This window comes from Engystomops pustulosus, chromosome 3, assembly GCF_040894005.1.
Source record: "Engystomops pustulosus chromosome 3, aEngPut4.maternal, whole genome shotgun sequence".
In the NCBI taxonomy this organism is placed as follows: domain Eukaryota; kingdom Metazoa; phylum Chordata; class Amphibia; order Anura; family Leptodactylidae; genus Engystomops; species Engystomops pustulosus.
Genome location: NC_092413.1, coordinates 178,930,347 through 178,950,889, shown reverse-complemented (window position 1 = coordinate 178,950,889; position 20,543 = coordinate 178,930,347). Strand labels below are relative to the sequence as shown.

The 20,543-nt window shown below is 44.5% G+C and overlaps 1 protein-coding gene across 3 annotated transcripts in view; it reads left to right on the top strand.

Annotated features, from left to right (window-relative positions):
- Window positions 1-20,543, top strand: part of LOC140122349 (glutathione hydrolase-like YwrD proenzyme) — a 97,569-nt gene that overhangs the window by 53,758 nt on the left and 23,268 nt on the right. For all 3 annotated transcript variants that reach the window (XM_072143107.1, XM_072143105.1, XM_072143106.1), the window contains exons 6-8: window positions 4,902-5,054; window positions 16,482-16,569; window positions 17,631-17,802. In XM_072143107.1, coding sequence (XP_071999208.1) covers window positions 4,902-5,054; window positions 16,482-16,569; window positions 17,631-17,802 — 413 coding nt within the window. The remainder of the gene's footprint in view (window positions 1-4,901; window positions 5,055-16,481; window positions 16,570-17,630; window positions 17,803-20,543) is intronic.

The window sequence follows — 20,543 nt, the reverse complement described above, 5'->3', positions numbered from 1 at the left end:
TTGCTCGGCAGGCTCACCTTCAGCACTTTGCTTCACTTCCAACTGTTGGGAGGCAGAGCGGTTTCCACCAAGTCTTCAGGATAGACACTGAAGAGAGTGGCTACGGCTTGGTACTTTCTCAGATCCACTGGGGAGTCTCCCACATTTAGTAATCGAATGGGTACTTGTCCTCGGGATACGGTGACTAGGCTCCTGGCGGCTAGAATGGGCATGTCTTCATCAGCTGGTAGAGGTTCTACTATCGCCTGGTAGTCTTGACCTTGGACGCCCATGCAGGCTCGACACCATACTAACGTCTCAGTCCCAGGTTGAAGGCGGACAGGTTGGGGATCCTTGATCCGGGCTCTGCAGATTTCTCCATTAGGGCCAGCAAACTTCTGTTGCGCCGCTAGAACCTGCATAGTCTCTTGAATTACCTTCCGGGAACCGTTGGGCACTGTTGGCAGGGAGTCGTGGAGAGCCTTCAGCACTTCAGGGTAGCAATTGCGGAGGACATTGGTACCCAGTACCAGGGAGAAGTTACCGTTTTCGGGCACACGTGTCACCACTACGCCCTGTCTGGTTAACTCAGTGTCTCCAATGGTTAGCGTGGGCTCCCAGTAGCCGCGGATGGGTACGGGTTTTCCGTTCGTAGCAATAATGTTCAAGTAAGCCTTTGGAGGCTGGACTAGGGATGCTTTTCCTCGGCATTTCTCGAAGGCAGCACTCCGGAGGGTGGTCACTTGAGAGCCGGTATCAATTAAGGCCGGTAGGGTAACTCCATTGATGGTTACATGAACCATGGGGCGAGTCCCCACGAACCTGGGCATCCAGTTAGCATCTCGGGGACTTACAAGTTCTTCCCTTGGAGGTCTTCATCAGCTGGTAGAGGTTCTACTATCGCCTGGTAGTCTTGACCTTGGACGCCCATGCAGGCTCGACACCATACTAACGTCTCAGTCCCAGGTTGAAGGCGGACAGGTTGGGGATCCTTGATCCGGGCTCTGCAGATTTCTCCATTAGGGCCAGCAAACTTCTGTTGCGCCGCTAGAACCTGCATAGTCTCTTGAATTACCTTCCGGGAACCGTTGGGCACTGTTGGCAGGGAGTCGTGGAGAGCCTTCAGCACTTCAGGGTAGCAATTGCGGAGGACATTGGTACCCAGTACCAGGGAGAAGTTACCGTTTTCGGGCACACGTGTCACCACTACGCCCTGTCTGGTTAACTCAGTGTCTCCAATGGTTAGCGTGGGCTCCCAGTAGCCGCGGATGGGTACGGGTTTTCCGTTCGTAGCAATAATGTTCAAGTAAGCCTTTGGAGGCTGGACTAGGGATGCTTTTCCTCGGCATTTCTCGAAGGCAGCACTCCGGAGGGTGGTCACTTGAGAGCCGGTATCAATTAAGGCCGGTAGGGTAACTCCATTGATGGTTACATGAACCATGGGGCGAGTCCCCACGAACCTGGGCATCCAGTTAGCATCTCGGGGACTTACAAGTTCTTCCCTTGGAGGTCGTCCCTTAGCTCCAAGGGTTTGTCGTTTAACTGACGACAATCATTCTCTTCATGCCCATATTTATGGCAGTAGCTGCACCGCTGGCGGGGTTTCTTCTGACTCCAGGTGCTTAACGACTTCGCCTCTTTTGGGCGCTGCTTAGTCGGAGATTCACGAGGAGTAGCTGACCGTACCGGGTTCTCTGGAGGTTTCCTCCTCATAGCGGAGACAGTCACTTCCACCTGGGTCAACCGATCGAGGATTTTATGCAGGGTGTCCGCCAGATTAGAGACCTGTCCTGCTAAGTCAGCAACTTCCGTAGCCGCAGGAGTAGGTGATGTCGACTGCGTTGGATAGCAAGCTAGAGCAGATTCCTCCATTTCCACGGATTCAGGCTCTTTCTGCGGTCCAGTAGGCGGTCGGTCCCCTAATATGTCAATGGCAATTTCCTTAAACTCAAGGAAAGAGGCCTGGGCATGTTGGGAAGAGATGATCTTTAGTTGACACCTTTGATTTCTATCAACAAGTCCATTAATAAATTGTTCCCTTAAGGTTTGATCAGAGGTTTCAGCGTCTTTGGGCTCAAGGCAGGTGATGGCCTTCCATGTCTCCTGTAGGGAGAGGGCAAAGTCTCGGAGGGACTCTTGGGGCTTCTGTCTTTTCCCGAAGAATTCCTGCTTCAACTCGGAGACAGTACACTTGTCAAAGGTGTTGCGTAGCCTATCAAGAATCCGGACCACGTTCTGACACTGTTCTCGGGGCCAAGACTTGACTTCCCGGAGAGCGGGTCCTTTCAACTGCCCGATGAGGATGCCCACTTTCTGTTCCTCTGTGAACGGGAGCAAGGCGAAGGTGGCTAACAACTTGTCCCTGAATTCAGGGAGAGTATGTGCTTCTCCCTCGTAGTAGGGTAACCAGGGGGCCCCCAGATAGTAGGGCATAGTCAGCGGCATCATGGTGGGAGTCCCAGGGGCACTAGCTGTAGCAGGGCTGAAGGGACTCTCTGGAGGACTTAACATGCTCTGGTACCCTGAGGAGGGACCAGGGGACGGGACTTGCGCCAGTCCCGTATCTTCGTCCTGGGCGGACATGACTGGCCTAGCTGAGGGAAGTCTGTAGGGTTACACAATGTCCGTTGCTATGGGCGATGGCTAGAATGGGACGTGGGCACTTTAAGACACAGTCACTATTCCCTGGGAGGTGAGCCAATAACCTAGCATCGGAAACAATCTCTACCCCCCTTTAACTTCCCAAGCGGTACTCACTCAGGATCAGCCGCGGTGACAGGACAGCTCCGGTGCACGAAAGTCTACGTTCCCGATGTCCGGCAGGCAGCAGGGCTCAGTGATGAGGCGCACACTGCTGGCAGGCTTCAGGCACGGCCTGCGCCGAAATCCAAGATGGCCGATTAACCCTCTTCGTTGCCGGCCGCACACGCTCCAGCTCCTCCTCTACGGTACTTCGCGCCACTCGCGCAGGGGGCGGAGCCTAGTGACGCCTCTGGAGTTCCCGCCAGTGAGGATTTGGCGGGCTGGAAATACTTGCTGCGCCACACGCCTCTGAGGTAAATGCTTCAGGCGCAGCAGCGCCGGATGTAGCAGAGCTGACACAGTCCTTGCAGGAATTAACCTCTTGAGTGCTGGAGCGGCGCTCGACAGCACGTGGCAGCAGTATAAAGTTCAATGTAGAAACACACAAATACTTGGGCCTAAACCCGGATGGCAGCAGGGTTAGGCAGCACAGTCTTTTTCTTAATAAAGTACAGTCTTTAGTGCCAGGATAAGGCACAGAAGTATATATCCTGTGATTCGTGACGCCACTTGCAACATCCCCCACCGGGGCCTAGCCCTTTGCGGTGAGGCCTGGAGACAGCCGGGGCCCGCGGTACCGGAGTGGCTGGCGGGTTGCGGCCTAAACACGCTATCGTCACGGTGCTTGGTACGGGGGAACCGGAGGGCTGTCCTACAGCCTGGCAGGTCTCCAGCAGGGTGGTGTTGGCAAGAAAAGATGAGGGAGCGGCTGCTATAGCGGATCTCCCTGGGGCAACCCCTTAGTGTCCCGAGTGTGAGTCTCTGGGTGATGGACAGGGTGCCCGGTGATGCAGGCAGGGGTAGTAGCAGGGACCAGACGGAGACAGAAGTTGAAGAAAACAACTTACAGTTCTTTATTTGAACCGCAGGAACCGCAGCAAACGTGCCTTTAACAGGTAGATGGAGTGCCGAGATGTGAGTTGGAGGGAGCCTCAGGAGATAGTTCACTAGCCTGGATGTAGAGAGCAGGCTGGGAGGCAGCTGTGTCCTGGTAGGAAGCTTCAGCTTGTCCTGTAGGGCTTCAGGTATCACCTTTAAAGGTAAGATGATACCCCTTTTCCTCACTACACTAACTCTAATCTATTACTCCACTCTTCAGAGGCAGGGGCTAGGCTCTTCCTACTCTGGTATGGGCCAGACAGAGATTACTCACTCACTCACTGATTCTCCTACAACAGAATCTCTCTGAAAAGATCTCTGAAAAGACCCAGAACATTCCTGGCCAGGGGGTTTTATTACCTCCCTTTGGTCAAGTGGTGGCTGCTCCACCAATCACATCTCAGCTTACAGAGCACAGGATGTAACACATATCATTGGACAACAGCATCTTGCATCATACAAAATACTTAACTCCTGCCTTGCCAGGCAGGATTAACCACTGCAATACCCCTATGTCCTATAAGGACCATGTTGTGTAAGGTGATTACATGCAGGTGGGACGTATTCGCAAACCCTCCCTCGCCATTGCATCGGCGAGGGTGTTGCAAATATAAATTAGTATTTTCTGTTATTATAACAACCTAGAGAATAGATCTCCTTTACTTAAAATATGACATAACTGCTATTTTTGTAACCCTCTAGAGGTCATAAAAGCTAATTAATTAGTGTGTATGTATGTAAATATATATGGGCAACATGGCGGCTTAGTGGGTAGCATTATAGCCTTGCAGCGCTGGGGTCCTGGGTTCATGTCTCAGGGTCAACATCCGCAAAGAGTTTGTATGTTCTCTTAGTGTTTATGTGGATTTCCTCCGGGTCCTCCGGTTTCCTCCCACACTCCAAAACATACTAGTAGGTTGATTTGGCAACGGAAAAATGAAAAAAAAATGGACCTCTAAGGGGGCATGTGAATACTTACTCCTGCTGTGACTCCTACTGAAAATTAATAAATATATAAACAATTTGACTTTATACTTGACTTAAATACAAATTTGGAATCTATTATCTTTCATTGCACATACATTTAAATATAAATTGGAAATACTACTTTGTTTGCATATATAATATTTCCAATACTTTCAATAATTGAAACATGAAATTATATGGAAAATATATGTATAATTCAAGCCCTGCCAACATATATTGAACTGACTTTCCCTGTTTTCCCATTGTCTTTGCAGGATCTGTCTCTACATGGTAAACCAGGTTTCTATGAAGGGCGCATTGCCCAGGCCATTGTACAGGTTGTACAGAGCCACGGTGGGCTATTGGACCATAATGACTTGTCTAGTCACAGCACCGAGGAAGTGCAACCAATTTGCACAACTTACAAAGTAAATATGATCTGTTATTCAATTTTTTTGGAAGTAAATAAGAAGTAGAGAAAGAATGCAACTTTTTTATTTTCTTCCAGAAGTACAAGCAGCTTTTTGTCGGATTAAGAAATACAAAATACTATAAAAATCTAGCAGTGGTGATGCTAACTACTGAAAAATACATTCAGATTTTTAATTTTTCTAAAAAACTATTTATAACATACACATTGAATAGTTCTTCAAAATTAAGTGTGTAAGGATACAGCGCCAAACTTCCACAGATGGACTGTTCTCAGCAACTAATCGACAGAGAATGGAATAGGAACCTGACAGCTCCATTCTACATATAGTGGTCAGACCTGGTTACTGCAGATTCACTCCCATTTATATGATTGACAGCTGAGCTTCACTGCCTCATCTCAGACACTACACAGAGAACAGAACTGTGTGTTTTCTGTTTCATTCTCTGTTGGTTAGCTTATTTGAGGGTCTTTTCGGTGTTGGAACCCCACAAATCTCCTATTGAGGAACTTTGCTGTGGATAAGTTGTCAATAGAAGAAATACCATCAAATAATGTTACCTCGTATTGTTAGAATATGCCATAATTTTACGACTGGCTGACATTTCTCTGCTTGGACTACAAGTTAATAGTAGCACTCAGTCTGACACTCTGGAATATTGTCAATTTTAGACAGTCGGTGAATTCTATGGCACTCAACAAACCCAGACTTATAATTGCATCCACCAAGAGAAACCTGACCTGGCCGGCACCATATGATACCCATCCTCCTCACCCAAACATAGACATCAATAAATTAATGTATGTGATATATGGGCTTGGAGCCATTCACACCTCCCTGCACAGCAATGCATCTATATCACTTGGCACTCTGCCCCATCAATGAGAGGATCCTTGGACATATCCTAGGGAAATTCAGTATGGGAAAACCCATTAAACTGAAACATTAAAAACATACTAGTGATACATCCATACAGCCTATTATTATTTCTATAAATGTATTTTATGTAGGTAATCTCTAATGTAATTTTGTAATGGGTAACATTTACTATATACTACTAATAGTTTACACCTCTTCTCATGCCAGCAATGCATATTAGCAGCCAAATCTAACATTGACACTTAGCCAAATGAGACAAACACACCCAACCTGATTGTTGTGAGACCAGGCAGCCATGGGAATATATGTAAGCACAACTCGGATACTGGGTGCCATTGATTCTAACATCCCAGGAGAATTATTCAATGTCAGAACTGACCAGGATTTAAAAAAAAAACCCTCTGATTACAGGTTTGGGTTAGCCACAAGCTGTCTGAGTCATAGTATCGCCTACATCTACAAAACAAACTAATTAGTCACACCTATTAAATGAAATCTACGAAACCGGGACTTGGTACTGTTCCACTTATGCTCTGGTATCTTCCTTGCAATGTGGTATAGAGCCTTTTGGCTCACAAAGGAAATTAACTGATTGCAAATGGTTATTCTTTGCTTATGTGCATTTTTTCATGATTTCCTTATATTACCTACTGTTATTGTCTTTCACAGTATTTATCATAAGGAATGTTTTTTGCAGGTTATGATACAATACAAAGAATGTTCTAGAAATAAAAGGTAGACCCAGGTCGCATATGTTTCAGCATATAAATGCTATTGTTATTGTAATGAAAAGTTAAATAATTTTCCAATATACTTTCTGAATCAATTCCTAGATCTGTACTTGCCTTCATTTAATAAAAAGCCTACTTTCCAGTGGTGAGCTGACCCGTTAAAATTCAGATCCAGTTGAGCCGACTTATAATTTTAAAATTTTGGGTGTAAACTGTTTTAACAAAAGTTGCCAACAGAATTTAAACTACTGCGGCCACAGCCAATTAAATGCTGCTGCCTGGGGGAAGTTGAGACGATCCTGGTCCCAGGGCCCTTGTCTGGTCCGGGGGACATGAACCTGTAAAGTTCAGTATGCACCCGAACTTAGAGGTTTGGGTCCAATAAACACTATTCATTTCCAGCTTCAAGTGATTAGAAGTTTGTCCATGGTGATGTGACGTCACACAGGTACACGGTTCATTAAAGTGATCCGAGCTGTGTGTTATAATGAGCCGTGCACTTGTGTGACTTCACATGACCATGGACACATTTATATTCACTGGAAGCAGACAATTAACCCCTTAGCGCTCCGCGCCGTAGCTGTACTGCGCAGCTTCCCACTATTGGCGCTCAGCGCAGTACAGCTACGGCGCGAGCGCATACTATTTTAGAATTGTCACCACGTCGCGAGACGTGGTGACATCGGGCTGAAATTTGGGTGAAAGAGGCAGGAGGAGTTCCTGTCTCCGTCACCCGACCAATCAAATTGGTCCCGCCCGCCGATCGCCGTGATTGGCCAGTCAAACCTGACTGGCCAATTACAGCGATTTTAGGCTAAAAAACGTGCTTTTAGCACTTTCCTCTTCCTCCAGCGGCACCATTTTGGTTTGGTATCGCTGGAGAGAGGAAAGAGCGTTACTGTGTGCACCAAAATACACTTTTACACTATAAATAGTGTTCTGATCCTTATCTGATCCCTATTGTTCCCTACAAATTCCCATCCTATCTGTTTTTTCCTGTGTCCTGTGTGTTCCCTGTGTGATCGCCTTGTGTGATCCCACGTGTCTTCCGTTTTTCCCTGTCTGTCCCTTCTGAACCCAAACGCACTTTTCAGTGCGCTGTGTTAGCGTTGTTCTGCACTGGACGCACTTTTCAGTGCGCCGTGTGAATAGCGCTGCACAGAATCTTTAGCAATCTTAGCGGTAGTTAGTTTGTCTTAGGGCAAGCTAGGTGCATTTGTAGCGCCTTTTTGCGCGGTGCACATAGGTTTTTTTTCGGTGCCTGGTAATATTTTTTTCCAGAACGCCGTAGGTGTACCCGTACATAGCTACTTTTTGTGTGTGCCATCTGTGCGGCTGGTCCGTGTGGCTTGGTGTGCATTATCTTTTTTTTTTGTGTGCTATCTGTGCGGCTTGTCCGTGTAGTTTAGTGCGCATTATTTTTTTTGTGTGCTATCTGTGCGGCTTGTCCGTGTAGTTTAGTGCACATTATTTTTTGTGTGTGCTATCTGTGCGGCTTGTCCGTGTAGTTTGGTGTGCATTACCTTTTTTTTTGTGTGCTATCTGTGCGGCTTGTCCGTGTAGTTTAGTGCGCATTATTTTTTTTGTGTGCTATCTGTGCGGCTTGTCCGTGTAGTTTAGTGCGCATTATTTTTTTTGTGTGCTATCTGTGCGGCTTGTCCGTGTAGTTTAGTGCGCATTATTTTTTGTGTGCCATCTGTGCGGCTGGTCCGTGTGGCTTGGTGTGCATTATCTTTTTTTTTTGTGTGCTATCTGTGCGGCTTGTCCGTGTAGTTTAGTGCACATTATTTTTTGTGTGTGCCATCTGTGCGGCTTGTCCGTGTAGTTTGGTGCGCATTATCTTTTTTTTTTTGTGTGCTATCTGTGCGGCTTGTCCGTGTAGTTTAGTGCGCATTATTTTTTGTGTGCCATCTGTGCGGCTGGTCCGTGTGGCTTGGTGTGCATTATCTTTTTTTTTTGTGTGCTATCTGTGCGGCTTGTCCGTGTAGTTTAGTGCACATTATTTTTTGTGTGTGCCATCTGTGCGGCTTGTCCGTGTAGTTTAGTGCACATTATTTTTTGTGTGTGCCATCTGTGCGGCTTGTCCGTGTAGTTTGGTGTGCATTATATTTTTTTTTTGTGTGCCTGCTAGACGGTTTATCCGTGTAGTTTGGTGCACATTATCTAATTTTTCTTGTTCTCTATTTTTTTTTGTGTGCAATGTCTCAGAAGACGTACACCGTGTTGGAGGCATATAACATGCTTGCCTCTGACACCGAGTCAGCTAGTGGGGATGATGGTCCCTTTTACCTATCATCATCCTCCTGCTCATCTTCCAGTGACCTGGAAGGACCCCCAAGAAGGCGCCGTAGGGTTCCAGGGACTTCTGCAATTGAAGTGCCTGGGACTTCTGCAGGAGAAGTGCCTGGGACTTCTGCAGGAGAAGTGCCTGGGACTTCTGCAGGAGAAGTGCCTGGGACTTCTGCAGGAGAAGTTTCTGGGACTTCTGCAGGAGAAGCGTCTGGGGCTTCCACTGACCCCACATGGGTAGCCCCAGATAATTATACCCCTCAGGTCCCTGACTTTTTGGGCCATCCTGGCATTAACTTTGACACGACAGGGCTCAGAGCTGTGGACTTTTTTAAGTTTTTTTTTGATGAGGAGCTGCTAAATATTATTATATTTCAGACAAATCTCTACGCTGCACAACATATTACCCAAAACCCCACGTCCTTTTATGCACAACCCTACAGGTGGACCCCTGTCACTGCAGCAGAGATGTACAAGTATTGGGGCATAATACTCCTTATGGGGATAGTAAAGAAGCCTTCAATCAGGGACTACTGGAGCACAGATATACTGTACCACACCCCCATGTTCCGCATGGCAATGAGCAGGATGCGCTTTGAAGCCATCCATAAGTTTTTGCACTACACTGACAACACACAGTGCCCACCCAGAGGTGACCCCAGTTATGATCGGTTATTTAAGGTCAGGCCCATATTAGATCATTTTAGTGCCAAGTTTGCCCAGGCATATACTCCCGCCAAACATGTGAGCATAGACGAGTCCCTGGTACAATTCAAAGGGAGACTTCAATTCCGCCAGTACCTGCCCAATAAGAGGGCAAGATATGGTGTGAAAATGTATAAGCTGTGCGAAAGTTCATCAGGGTACACATACAAGTTCAGGGTATATGAAGGGAAGGACTCCTCTATAGTGCCCCCAGAATGCCCCCCCTTCCTGGGTGTTACAGGGAAGATAGTGTGGGATTTAGTGCACCCACTGCTGGACCAGGGCTACCACCTCTACCTGGACAATTTCTACACCAGCACTACCCTGTTCAAGTGCCTCACTTCCAGAAATACTGCGGCATGCGGCACTGTACGCAGAAATCAGAGAGGTCTCCCTAAGTCGCTGCTTGGGCAAAAACTTAAAAGGCACGAAAGCAGGGCACTATGCAGCGACTCTGTACTGTGTGTTAAGTACAAGGACAAGAGAGAGGTCCTTGTATTAACCACAATACATGAGCACACCACCACCCCTGTCCCAGTACGAGGTGCCAGTACAGAAACCCCCAAGCCAGACTGTATTTTAGATTATAACAAATACATGGGAGGGGTGGACTTGTCTGACCAGGTGCTTCAGCCGTACAATGCCATGCGGAAGTCGAGGGTGTGGTACAAGAAGCTGGCCGTGCACATCATGCAGATGGCATTGTATAATGCTTATGTGCTGCATCGATATGCCGGCCAGAGGGGAACTTTCCTGGAATTTCAAGAGATGGTAATAAAGTACTTTCTTTTTGGAGACCAGGAAGGGGGGAGTGCTAGCACATCTGGAAGTGAGGCCACATCACGTATTGTACCAGGGCAGCACTTTCCAGGAGTAGTTCCCCAATCAGCCAGCAAGGGAAGGTCACAAAAGAGGTGCAGGGTGTGCTCCAAAAATGGCATTCGGAAGGACACCATTCATCACTGTGAGACATGCCCAGAAAAACCAGGGTTATGTATGAAAGATTGCTTCCGAATTTATCATACATCCCTGGATTTTTAGAGTACCCTGTTGTTACCCTGACGCACAGCTTATACATCATGCCGCACCTTCCCTTCTAAGCCCTGCCATGTGCCCAGCCTGTAGATTACTGTCCCGTATGCTTTACCCGGGAAAACATGCATCATGATTTTTAGGGTGTTTGTCTCCCATGGCAGCAGCTGGGCACAAAATGACATAATAGATATTTTTTACTATGCACTATCCATTTTGCACTTTTTCAGGGGTCCACCTGTGGGGTTAAAATGCTAACTATACCCCTAGATTAATTCATGGAGGGGTGTAGTTTCCAAAATAGGGTCAGTTCTTAGGGGTTTCTACTGTACTGGCCCCTATTGGCATCTACAAATCTTTCATGATGCCAAAAAGAAAAAAAAAAGTACAATGTCTGTGCTCCAACAAGTTATTCCCTTTTGAGCCCTGCCGTGTCACCATCCTACAGATTATTGCCTCCTATGGGGTATTGCCCTAACCGGGGTAACCCGCAGAATGATTTTTGATGTGTTTTTCCCCAGTGGCATGAGTTGGGCAAAATACTTCTGTCACTTCAATGGCATATTTGATAAATTGCAATACAACTGTTTCTCTGCACTACTCACTTTGTATTACATTTGAGCCAGCACCTTAGGGGTTAAAATACTCATACAAGCCTACATACATTCTTTGAGGGGTGCCCTTTCCAAAATGGGTTCACTACTTGGGCTTTCTATTGTACTGGTACCTCGGGGGTACCCCCCATTACCAATCTAGTGAAAACGAAGCTTGAAAACCTAAATTGTGCTTCTTTCTTCCTGACCCCTGCCGTGTGCCCAGCCTGTAAATTATTGGCACATGTGTGGTATTGCCGTACTCAGGACAACCCCCAGAATGATTTTTGGGGTGTTTGTCTAAAGTGGCATGGGTTGGGCACAGTATATGAGGCACAAAAATGACTTTTTTGAGATAAAAACACAATTTTTACTCTGCACCATTTACTTTGCATTCAATTTTGACCAACGTGTTGGGGGTTAAAATGATAATACAAGCCTACATACATTCTTTGAGGGGTGCCCTTTCCAAAATGGGTTCACTACTTGGGCTTTCTATTGTACTGGTACCTCGGGGGTACCCCCCATTACCAATCTAGTGAAAACGAAGCTTGAAAACCTAAATTGTGCTTCTTTCTTCCTGACCCCTGCCGTGTGCCCAGCCTGTAAATTATTGGCACATGTGTGGTATTGCCGTACTCAGGACAACCCCCAGAATGATTTTTGGGGTGTTTGTCTAAAGTGGCATGGGTTGGGCACAGTATATGAGGCACAAAAATGACTTTTTTGAGATAAAAACACAATTTTTACTCTGCACCATTTACTTTGCATTCAATTTTGACCAGCGTGTTGGGGGTTAAAATGATCATACAAGCCTACATACATTCTTTGAGGGGTGCCCTTTCCAAAATGGGTTCACTACTTGGGCTTTCTATTGTACTGGTACCTCGGGGGTACCCCCCATTACCAATCTAGTGAAAACGAAGCTTGAAAACCTAAATTGTGCTTCTTTCTTCCTGACCCCTGCCGTGTGCCCAGCCTGTAAATTATTGGCACATGTGTGGTATTGCCGTACTCAGGACAACCCCCAGAATGATTTTTGGGGTGTTTGTCTAAAGTGGCATGGGTTGGGCACAGTATATGAGGCACAAAAATGACTTTTTTGAGATAAAAACACAATTTTTACTCTGCACCATTTACTTTGCATTCAATTTTGACCAGCGTGTTGGGGGTTAAAATGATCATACAAGCCTACATACATTCTTTGAGGGGTGCCCTTTCCAAAATGGGTTCACTACTTGGGCTTTCTATTGTACTGGTACCTCGGGGGTACCCCCCATTACCAATCTAGTGAAAACGAAGCTTGAAAACCTAAATTGTGCTTCTTTCTTCCTGACCCCTGCCGTGTGCCCAGCCTGTAAATTATTGGCACATGTGTGGTATTGCCGTACTCAGGACAACCCCCAGAATGATTTTTGGGGTGTTTGTCTAAAGTGGCATGGGTTGGGCACAGTATATGAGGCACAAAAATGACTTTTTTGAGATAAAAACACAATTTTTACTCTGCACCATTTACTTTGCATTCAATTTTGACCAGCGTGTTGGGGGTTAAAATGATCATACAAGCCTACATACATTCTTTGAGGGGTGCCCTTTCCAAAATGGGTTCACTACTTGGGAGTTTCTATTGTACTGGTACCTCGGGGGTACCCCCCATTACCAATCTAGTGAAAACGAAGCTTGAAAACCTAAATTGTGCTTCTTTCTTCCTGACCCCTGCCGTGTGCCCAGCCTGTAAATTATTGGCACATGTGTGGTATTGCCGTACTCAGGACAACCCCCAGAATGATTTTTGGGGTGTTTGTCTAAAGTGGCATGGGTTGGGCACAGTATATGAGGCACAAAAATGACTTTTTTGAGATAAAAACACAATTTTTACTCTGCACCATTTACTTTGCATTCAATTTTGACCAGCGTGTTGGGGGTTAAAATGATCATACAAGCCTACATACATTCTTTGAGGGGTGCCCTTTCCAAAATGGGTTCACTACTTGGGAGTTTCTATTGTACTGGTACCTCGGGGGTACCCCCCATTACCAATCTAGTGAAAACGAAGCTTGAAAACCTAAATTGTGCTTCTTTCTTCCTGACCCCTGCCGTGTGCCCAGCCTGTAAATTATTGGCACATGTGTGGTATTGCCGTACTCAGGACAACCCCCAGAATGATTTTTGGGGTGTTTGTCTAAAGTGGCATGGGTTGGGCACAGTATATGAGGCACAAAAATGACTTTTTTGAGATAAAAACGCAATTTTTACTCTGCACCATTTTCTTTGCATTTAATTTTGACCAGCGTGTCGGGGGTTAAAATGCTCACCACAACCACCGATAAATTCTTTGAGGGGTCTAGTTTCCGTAATGGTATCATTTATTGGGGGTTTCTATTGCACTGGCACCTCACGGGCCCTGCCAACATGACATGGCACTCCAAATCCAAACATGTGAAAACGGAGCTGGAAAATCAAAATTTCATTCCTTCCGTTCTCATCCCTTCTGTGTGCCCAGTCTGTAAATTATTGGCACATGTGTGGTATTGCTGTACTCGGGACAACCTGCAGAATGATTTTTGGGGTGTTTGTCTAAAGTGGCACGGGTTGGGCACAGTATATGAGGCACTAAAATGACATTTTTGAGCTTAAAACGCAATTTTTACTCTGCACCATTTGCTTTGCATTTAATTTTGACCAGCGTGTCGGGGGTTAAAATGCTCACCACAACCACCGATAAATTCTTTGAGGGGTCTAGTTTCCGTAATGGTATCATTTATTGGGGGTTTCTATTGCACTGGCACCTCACGGGCCCTGCCAACATGACATGGCACTCCAAATCCAAACATGTGAAAACGGAGCTGGAAAATCAAAATTTCACTCCTTCCGTTCTCATCCCTTCTGTGCGCCCAGTCTGTAAATTATTGGCACATGTGTGGTATTGCTGTACTCGGGACAACCCGCAGAATGATTTTTGGGGTGTTTGTCTAAAGTGGCATGAGTTGGGCACAGTATATGAGGCACTAAAATGACATTTTTGAGATAAAAACACAATTTTTACTCTGCACCATTTACTTTGCATTCAATTTTGACCAGCGTGTCGGGGGTTAAAATTCTCACCACAACCACCGATAAATTCTTTGAGGGGTCTAGTTTCCGAAATGGTGACATTTTGGGGGGTTTTCTATTGTACTTTTACTTCAGGGGCTCTTCAATTACACTGTGGCACCACAAAATATTTGCAGCCAAATTGGCCTTCCAAATTCCCGGTATCGCTAACTCTGTTCTGGACATCGATGTGCGGGGAAACAGCAGCTGACATCCACATGTCTGGTATTGCCGTACTCGGAAGAAGCAGGGCAAGAAATTAGGAATATATATTTACCTCAAATTCCTTCTGAATGTATCCGTTTTAGGGCTAAATTGGAAAGATTGAAATCAAAAATTGAAATTTCAAAATTTCCACTCCATTTTCATATGCTTCCGGAAAAATAATTAAAGGGTTAACAGACTTCTTAAATGCTGATTTGAATAGGTTGAGATGTTAGGTTCATAAAATGGTGTTACTTGTGGGAGTATATAGTACATAAGCCTTTATACGGCACTTCCAAACTGAATTGATCACCAAAAAGTTCGCATTTTTCAAATTTCAAGAAAATCTGAGAAGTTGCTACTAAAACTTCAAACCTTCTCACATCCATAAAAATAATGGAAACGTAAAACAAATTATGGATATAAAAAGAAGACCAATGGCAAAAGGTTTCTATCAAAAAAAATTTGTGGTATCACTTTTTGTCTAAAAATTATAACATTTGAAACTTTGAAAATAGTCATTTTTTTCAAATTTTTCCTAAATTTTTGAATTTTTACCCCCCAAAAAAGGAACGGATCACCGAAATGACACTACTAACATAAACTACAATGTCTCACGAGAAAACAATCTCAAAATCACAGAGATATCTTAAAGCGTTGAAAAGTTATTACCACAGGAAGAGACACTGGTCAAATTTCCAAAAAAAGTTGCGAGCCTTAACCTGCAAACAGGCTGCGTCCTTAAGGGGTTAAAGGAAACCTACTATGAGGAATCTAATATCAGACGTACATCTGATGGTAGATTCCTAATCCCTAATCTGTAATTTAATAATCCTGGAACCTACCCTAAAATGTTATTTTAGAAATATGTAAATTAACTGCAGAGGCCACTGGGGCATGTACTAGCCTTAGCTCCCAGTGCCTGGTCAGGCTATTACACGCCCAAGTAGCCTCTGCAGTTAATTTACATTAGATACTATATGCATTTTTCTTTTTTTAATATTATTTTAGATTAATCTGACATATACAAGTGTATATATATATTATAAAATCTTTAAGAAAAGAGCATTCCCATAACCTTATCTTCAGACCTTTAGACTATATTACAGTCACTTTTGTACTAAATTACAGGGGTTTTCTCTGATAAGAATAAATAGTCCGGAAGAAAACACTATAGATAAACTATCGTACAAGGAATGTTATGGTCATTTAGAAAACGATCTTTGAACACTAGATACGAATGGCTTCTAATTGTGGTCTGGGTGGAAGCTGCTGCTGATGATCTTGCCTTTCTGGGCATTAGTTAGGCCAAAATGACTCCTAAGGTTATTTGCATGCAGCTTTTGAAATTTTCGCATAATACTGAATCTCCATGAAAAAATGTGTTTATGAATGTGTTTCTTTAGTCTTCTTATACATGCTGGGGAATTTATCAGGGCTCCTGGACCTAGACGGAGGCGTAGAAGCCCTGAAATAATCATAGCTAGCACATATTCCCTTTAACAACAACTCCATGCCAGGAGTGGAGGGGCCCGCCAGGCAGAAGGCTGAAGCAGGACACTCCTGTCCACCCACCGACATACTCACTGCAGCCAGAGTTTTTCATGACCTGGGATACAAATGAATGCTGAGTTGGGTCCTACCGTATACATCAAGAGGCTGTACGAGTGTCTGTATATCATAAATAATAGCCACAGTATTTTTCCCTGCAATACCAATTGATGGTCAACACAACAAAAAGATTAGCAAACATCTTTTTTGCCATCAACTAAAAAAAGAGGTATATTGGTAAATGTAAAGTAATTAATAGTAATAAGATTGACATTTATTCATTATAAAGCAAATTATAATTTGTTTAATTATGGTCTTTATAAAATTTATTTATTATATTCCGCTAGGGAGTAAAAGTTTGGGAGATACCACCCAACAGTCAAGGAATCGCTGTGCTAATGGCTCTCAATATCTTGGAAAATTTCTCTGTCAAAGGTAAGTGATGGTAGGACCTGGCTTAGAAATAAGAGGCCTGCGCCTCATGATGTAACCAGCAGCACTGCAACAACTTTATCACACCGGTACCCGTATGATAAATAACCCCCAAATAGTTATTTTCAAAGAGTAGTGGAGAAGTGTTTGAATACAGTCTAAAATCTTATTCTTGATCTTATTATTGATAATCCCACGGAGCAGCCAGCAGTCACAGGGATGCCCCACAGAACAGCTGCAGGCAGTCACAGGGATGCCCCACAGAACAGCTGCAGGCAGTCACAGGGATGCCCCACAGAACAGCTGCAGGCAGTCTCAGGGATGCCCCACAGAACAGCTGCAGGCAGTCACAGGGATGCCCCACAGAACAGCTGCAGGCAGTCACAGGGAGGCCCCACAGAACAGCTGCAGGCAGTCACAGGGATGCCCCACAGAACAGCTGCAGGCAGTCACAGGGATGCCCCACAGAACAGCTGCAGGCAGTCACAGGGATGCCCCACAGAACAGCTGCAGGCAGTCACAGGGATGCCCCGCAGAACAGCTGCAGGCAGTCACAGGGATGCCCCGCAGAACATTGCGCTGCTGGCATCTAGGAGGTGGTGCCCACAGGCGTAACATTGTAGTACTGCTTTACTGATCATAGGTACTTGCCTATTAAAGACACATGTCCATTAGATTATTCAGTATCATGGAGTTGAGAGGCCTCTCAGTCCCTAAGACCATCGGAAAACATATTTTCCCAAAGGGGTCGCAACCCAAAGCTTCCGAACTGCTGCTTTAAACTGACCCTATTCATAGATTGATTGATTTTTTTTCGAGATTTTGGTGGATATAGTCATGTGCCTTACTTATGATAAGCAAACCGACTGGTGAATGAAACAAAAAGAGAGTTTTAGACACATAATAAATTTGGTTATCAGAATTCTGATCTGTTGCCCATTGGGAAAGAATCCTGACGCACTGAGCTTTGAGTAAATCTCTCCCGTGGTGTTGGATCATTTTACTGTAGCTTATTCTTATACTTTTGTAGTTGTATAATGCCTTTATAATATGTCACATTGCAGAGTTGGGTCATAATAGTGCAGACTACGTCCATACCTTAACTGAGGCTCTGAAATTTAGTACATCGGATTGCCAATGGTACTGCGCCGACAGTGCGGCTGTTCCCGTACCCACAAAGGAACTGCTGAGTAAAGATTACTCTACAAAGCAAGTGAAACGTATAGATACAAAGAGGTAAGTGTTATTAATCATATGTGAAATGTGACACATAACTCTGATACATAGTGCCTATTGTCATTGTCAGCTGCACAGATTATTTTACTACTGCAACAAGGAAATATTACTATAACATCAGCCGGTCTGGATTTCATTTTGGTGACAGATTCATACAGTAATCACTGTAAAAATTTCAAGAGTAATTAATTTTCTGGTAGATATTCTTATACTGATGGTAAATCTTCTATAATGCTATATAATTATGAACCTTGAAAAAAACTATAGAAAATCACCTTGTACCAGCCATCTTAGATTGCTTTATATTTTTATGTATGGGGTCAGACGTACATATAGTTCAGCCTAGTTCCAGGCATTGGTGAGGGCCCATACTTAAAGAGGACCTGTCACCCCAAATTAGTGCCCCCATCCAAACATACCAACTGAATATACTCCGCGGCCCCTTTCTAATGCTGCCCATTTCAAAGTCCTGGCATTAATCAAACTTTAGTAATCGGCGCTATAGCATATGACACATAACATACTTGATGTCCGATCGACGGACAAGCAGTCCGGCTTATTCATTAGGGGGCCGTCCAGGCACTCCTCTTCTCCGCAGGCTGCCACTCCCCCGTGCTCTAATCGTCACACTGCGCATGCGCAGTAAGTGCCGAGAGCATGAAGACTGCAGCGCTTGCGCACTGGATGCCACGATCGCCGGCATCTATTGCATAGGAAAAGAACTGGTCCCCGGTGGAGAAAAGGAGTGCCTGGATGGCCCCCTAATGAATAAGCCCACCTGTTGATTGGACATCATGTATGTTATGTGTCATGTGCTATAGCGCCGATTACTGAAGTTTCATTGATGCCAGGGCTTTGAAATGGGCAGCATTAGAAAGGGGCCGGGGAGTAGATTCATTAGGTATGTTTGGATGGGGGCACTAATTTGGGGTGACAGGTCATCTTTAAGTTTTCATAGAAACATCTTCTTTTTTTACACTCTTGTCCACCGGAATGTTTCTATCAACCCGTTTACTGCCGTATACCACTAGTAGAGTTCTCAAATTCTGGATCGTGCTAGTACTTCTGGTGTTTGCTACCTGCACTGGACATTCTGCAGCATATGAAAGGCTTTCCTGGACCATGGAACATCACTTTTCAGGAGACCGATCATTGTCTGAAATGGAACCCATGACCTCCTAGGTGGACACAGGTATGGAAGACCGGCAGCGTCAGGGCAATGTGAGAGAAGGAGCAGCAGGGCCGGCGTCAGCACTGGGCATACCCAGGTTGCTGTGGGGCCCACATAAAGCTGTACGTAAAGAATCCATGGGGTTGAGGGAGGTGGAGTTTGTTTTAGTTTCAGAATTTTTAATTCGGTCATGTGAGTTAACTGAAAAGGGGCAACTTGTGGCTCTGTCACCCAGGGGCCTCCTGAAACCTGGAATGGACCCTGTGGATCTGGGTGAGTATTCTTTTCTTTTTAACTGTTGCCCCAGCCTCCATAGGGATTGCCAGAATATCCATAATTCTTATATTAATATTAATAGCAATGATGGATTGTTTCAATAGTGCATGTTTGAGTATTTAAAAAAAAATTAATTAAAGTTACAAACATGTTCTTTGGTATCTGCTGGTTCAAATAATTCTTCATAAAATGTTAACCAAAACATAATGAATACTTTTGTCTTGTTTATTAGTCAGATGAGAGCAGTATAATTGCAGTAGTGACACAGGTAGAACAAGAAAGCCTATTAAAAGCCATTTGTACAATAGCTGTCATTGCCAATATAATTCACATAAGTGCATGGAGTAATTTAATAATTTGGTCTAATGAACATTGATGATGACGGCCCAAGTCATTCTAGTTCAGTCCAACTGTGACTTAGAACAGAGGAAAAATTTTCTGCTTTCCTTTATACTAACTTGATATCCAATTTAATAGATACAGGCAATCCCCAGGTTATGTACAAGATATGTTCATTAGGTATATTTTATAATTATAACTTCAGACAAAACAAATTTTATCCATGTGACAAATGGATTTTCAAAATTTTGTGCTATCATGGGGACAAAGCTTCATTACAGATACTTTATAGCTGATCATAGGAGCCTAGGAATAAAGTAAAGCATCCAGAGACCCTCACCAATGGACACAGTGGGCAGAGAGGCCCGTCTGTAAGTCGGATGTACTTAAGTCAGGGACCGTCTGTATTTCTATGATTAGGTATTTTTAGCAATGTAGTATGTGTGTATGTATATATATTATAGAGCAAAATTCTAAAGTATTCTCCTAAAGTAAATTGCTAGTGTAACCTCTAGTCCATTAGGGCTGTAAAGTGTCACAGCAGAGGATGACTTCATGACCACAGCAGGGTGCCCTGTGATGTTGGTACCAGTGTGTGTAAGACTGTTTTGTGTGCTTTAGATAAGGCTATTTACTTAACTTGCTGGCTGCTCCCTGCATATTACCGGGCCATAAAAACATTGCAGACTTTGGAACCCTTTTGCATTTTTCCCAGTCTCTTATTAGGATGAGCCAAAAGATGAGACAGCAGTGCCACCTAGGAAACCCCTAAGCATGAACGTGATTTTTGGTTGCAATGTGTCCTCAATATACTGATAATTAAAGGGCACCTGTCATCAGGTCTGTGTCACTAGTCCTGTCACTACTACCTGTTGGAGCAGCTCACAAGGATCCCATCACAGCCTTTATCTAGTCATTTCATACATTAATCATTGTAAAATCATCATTTCTTTAT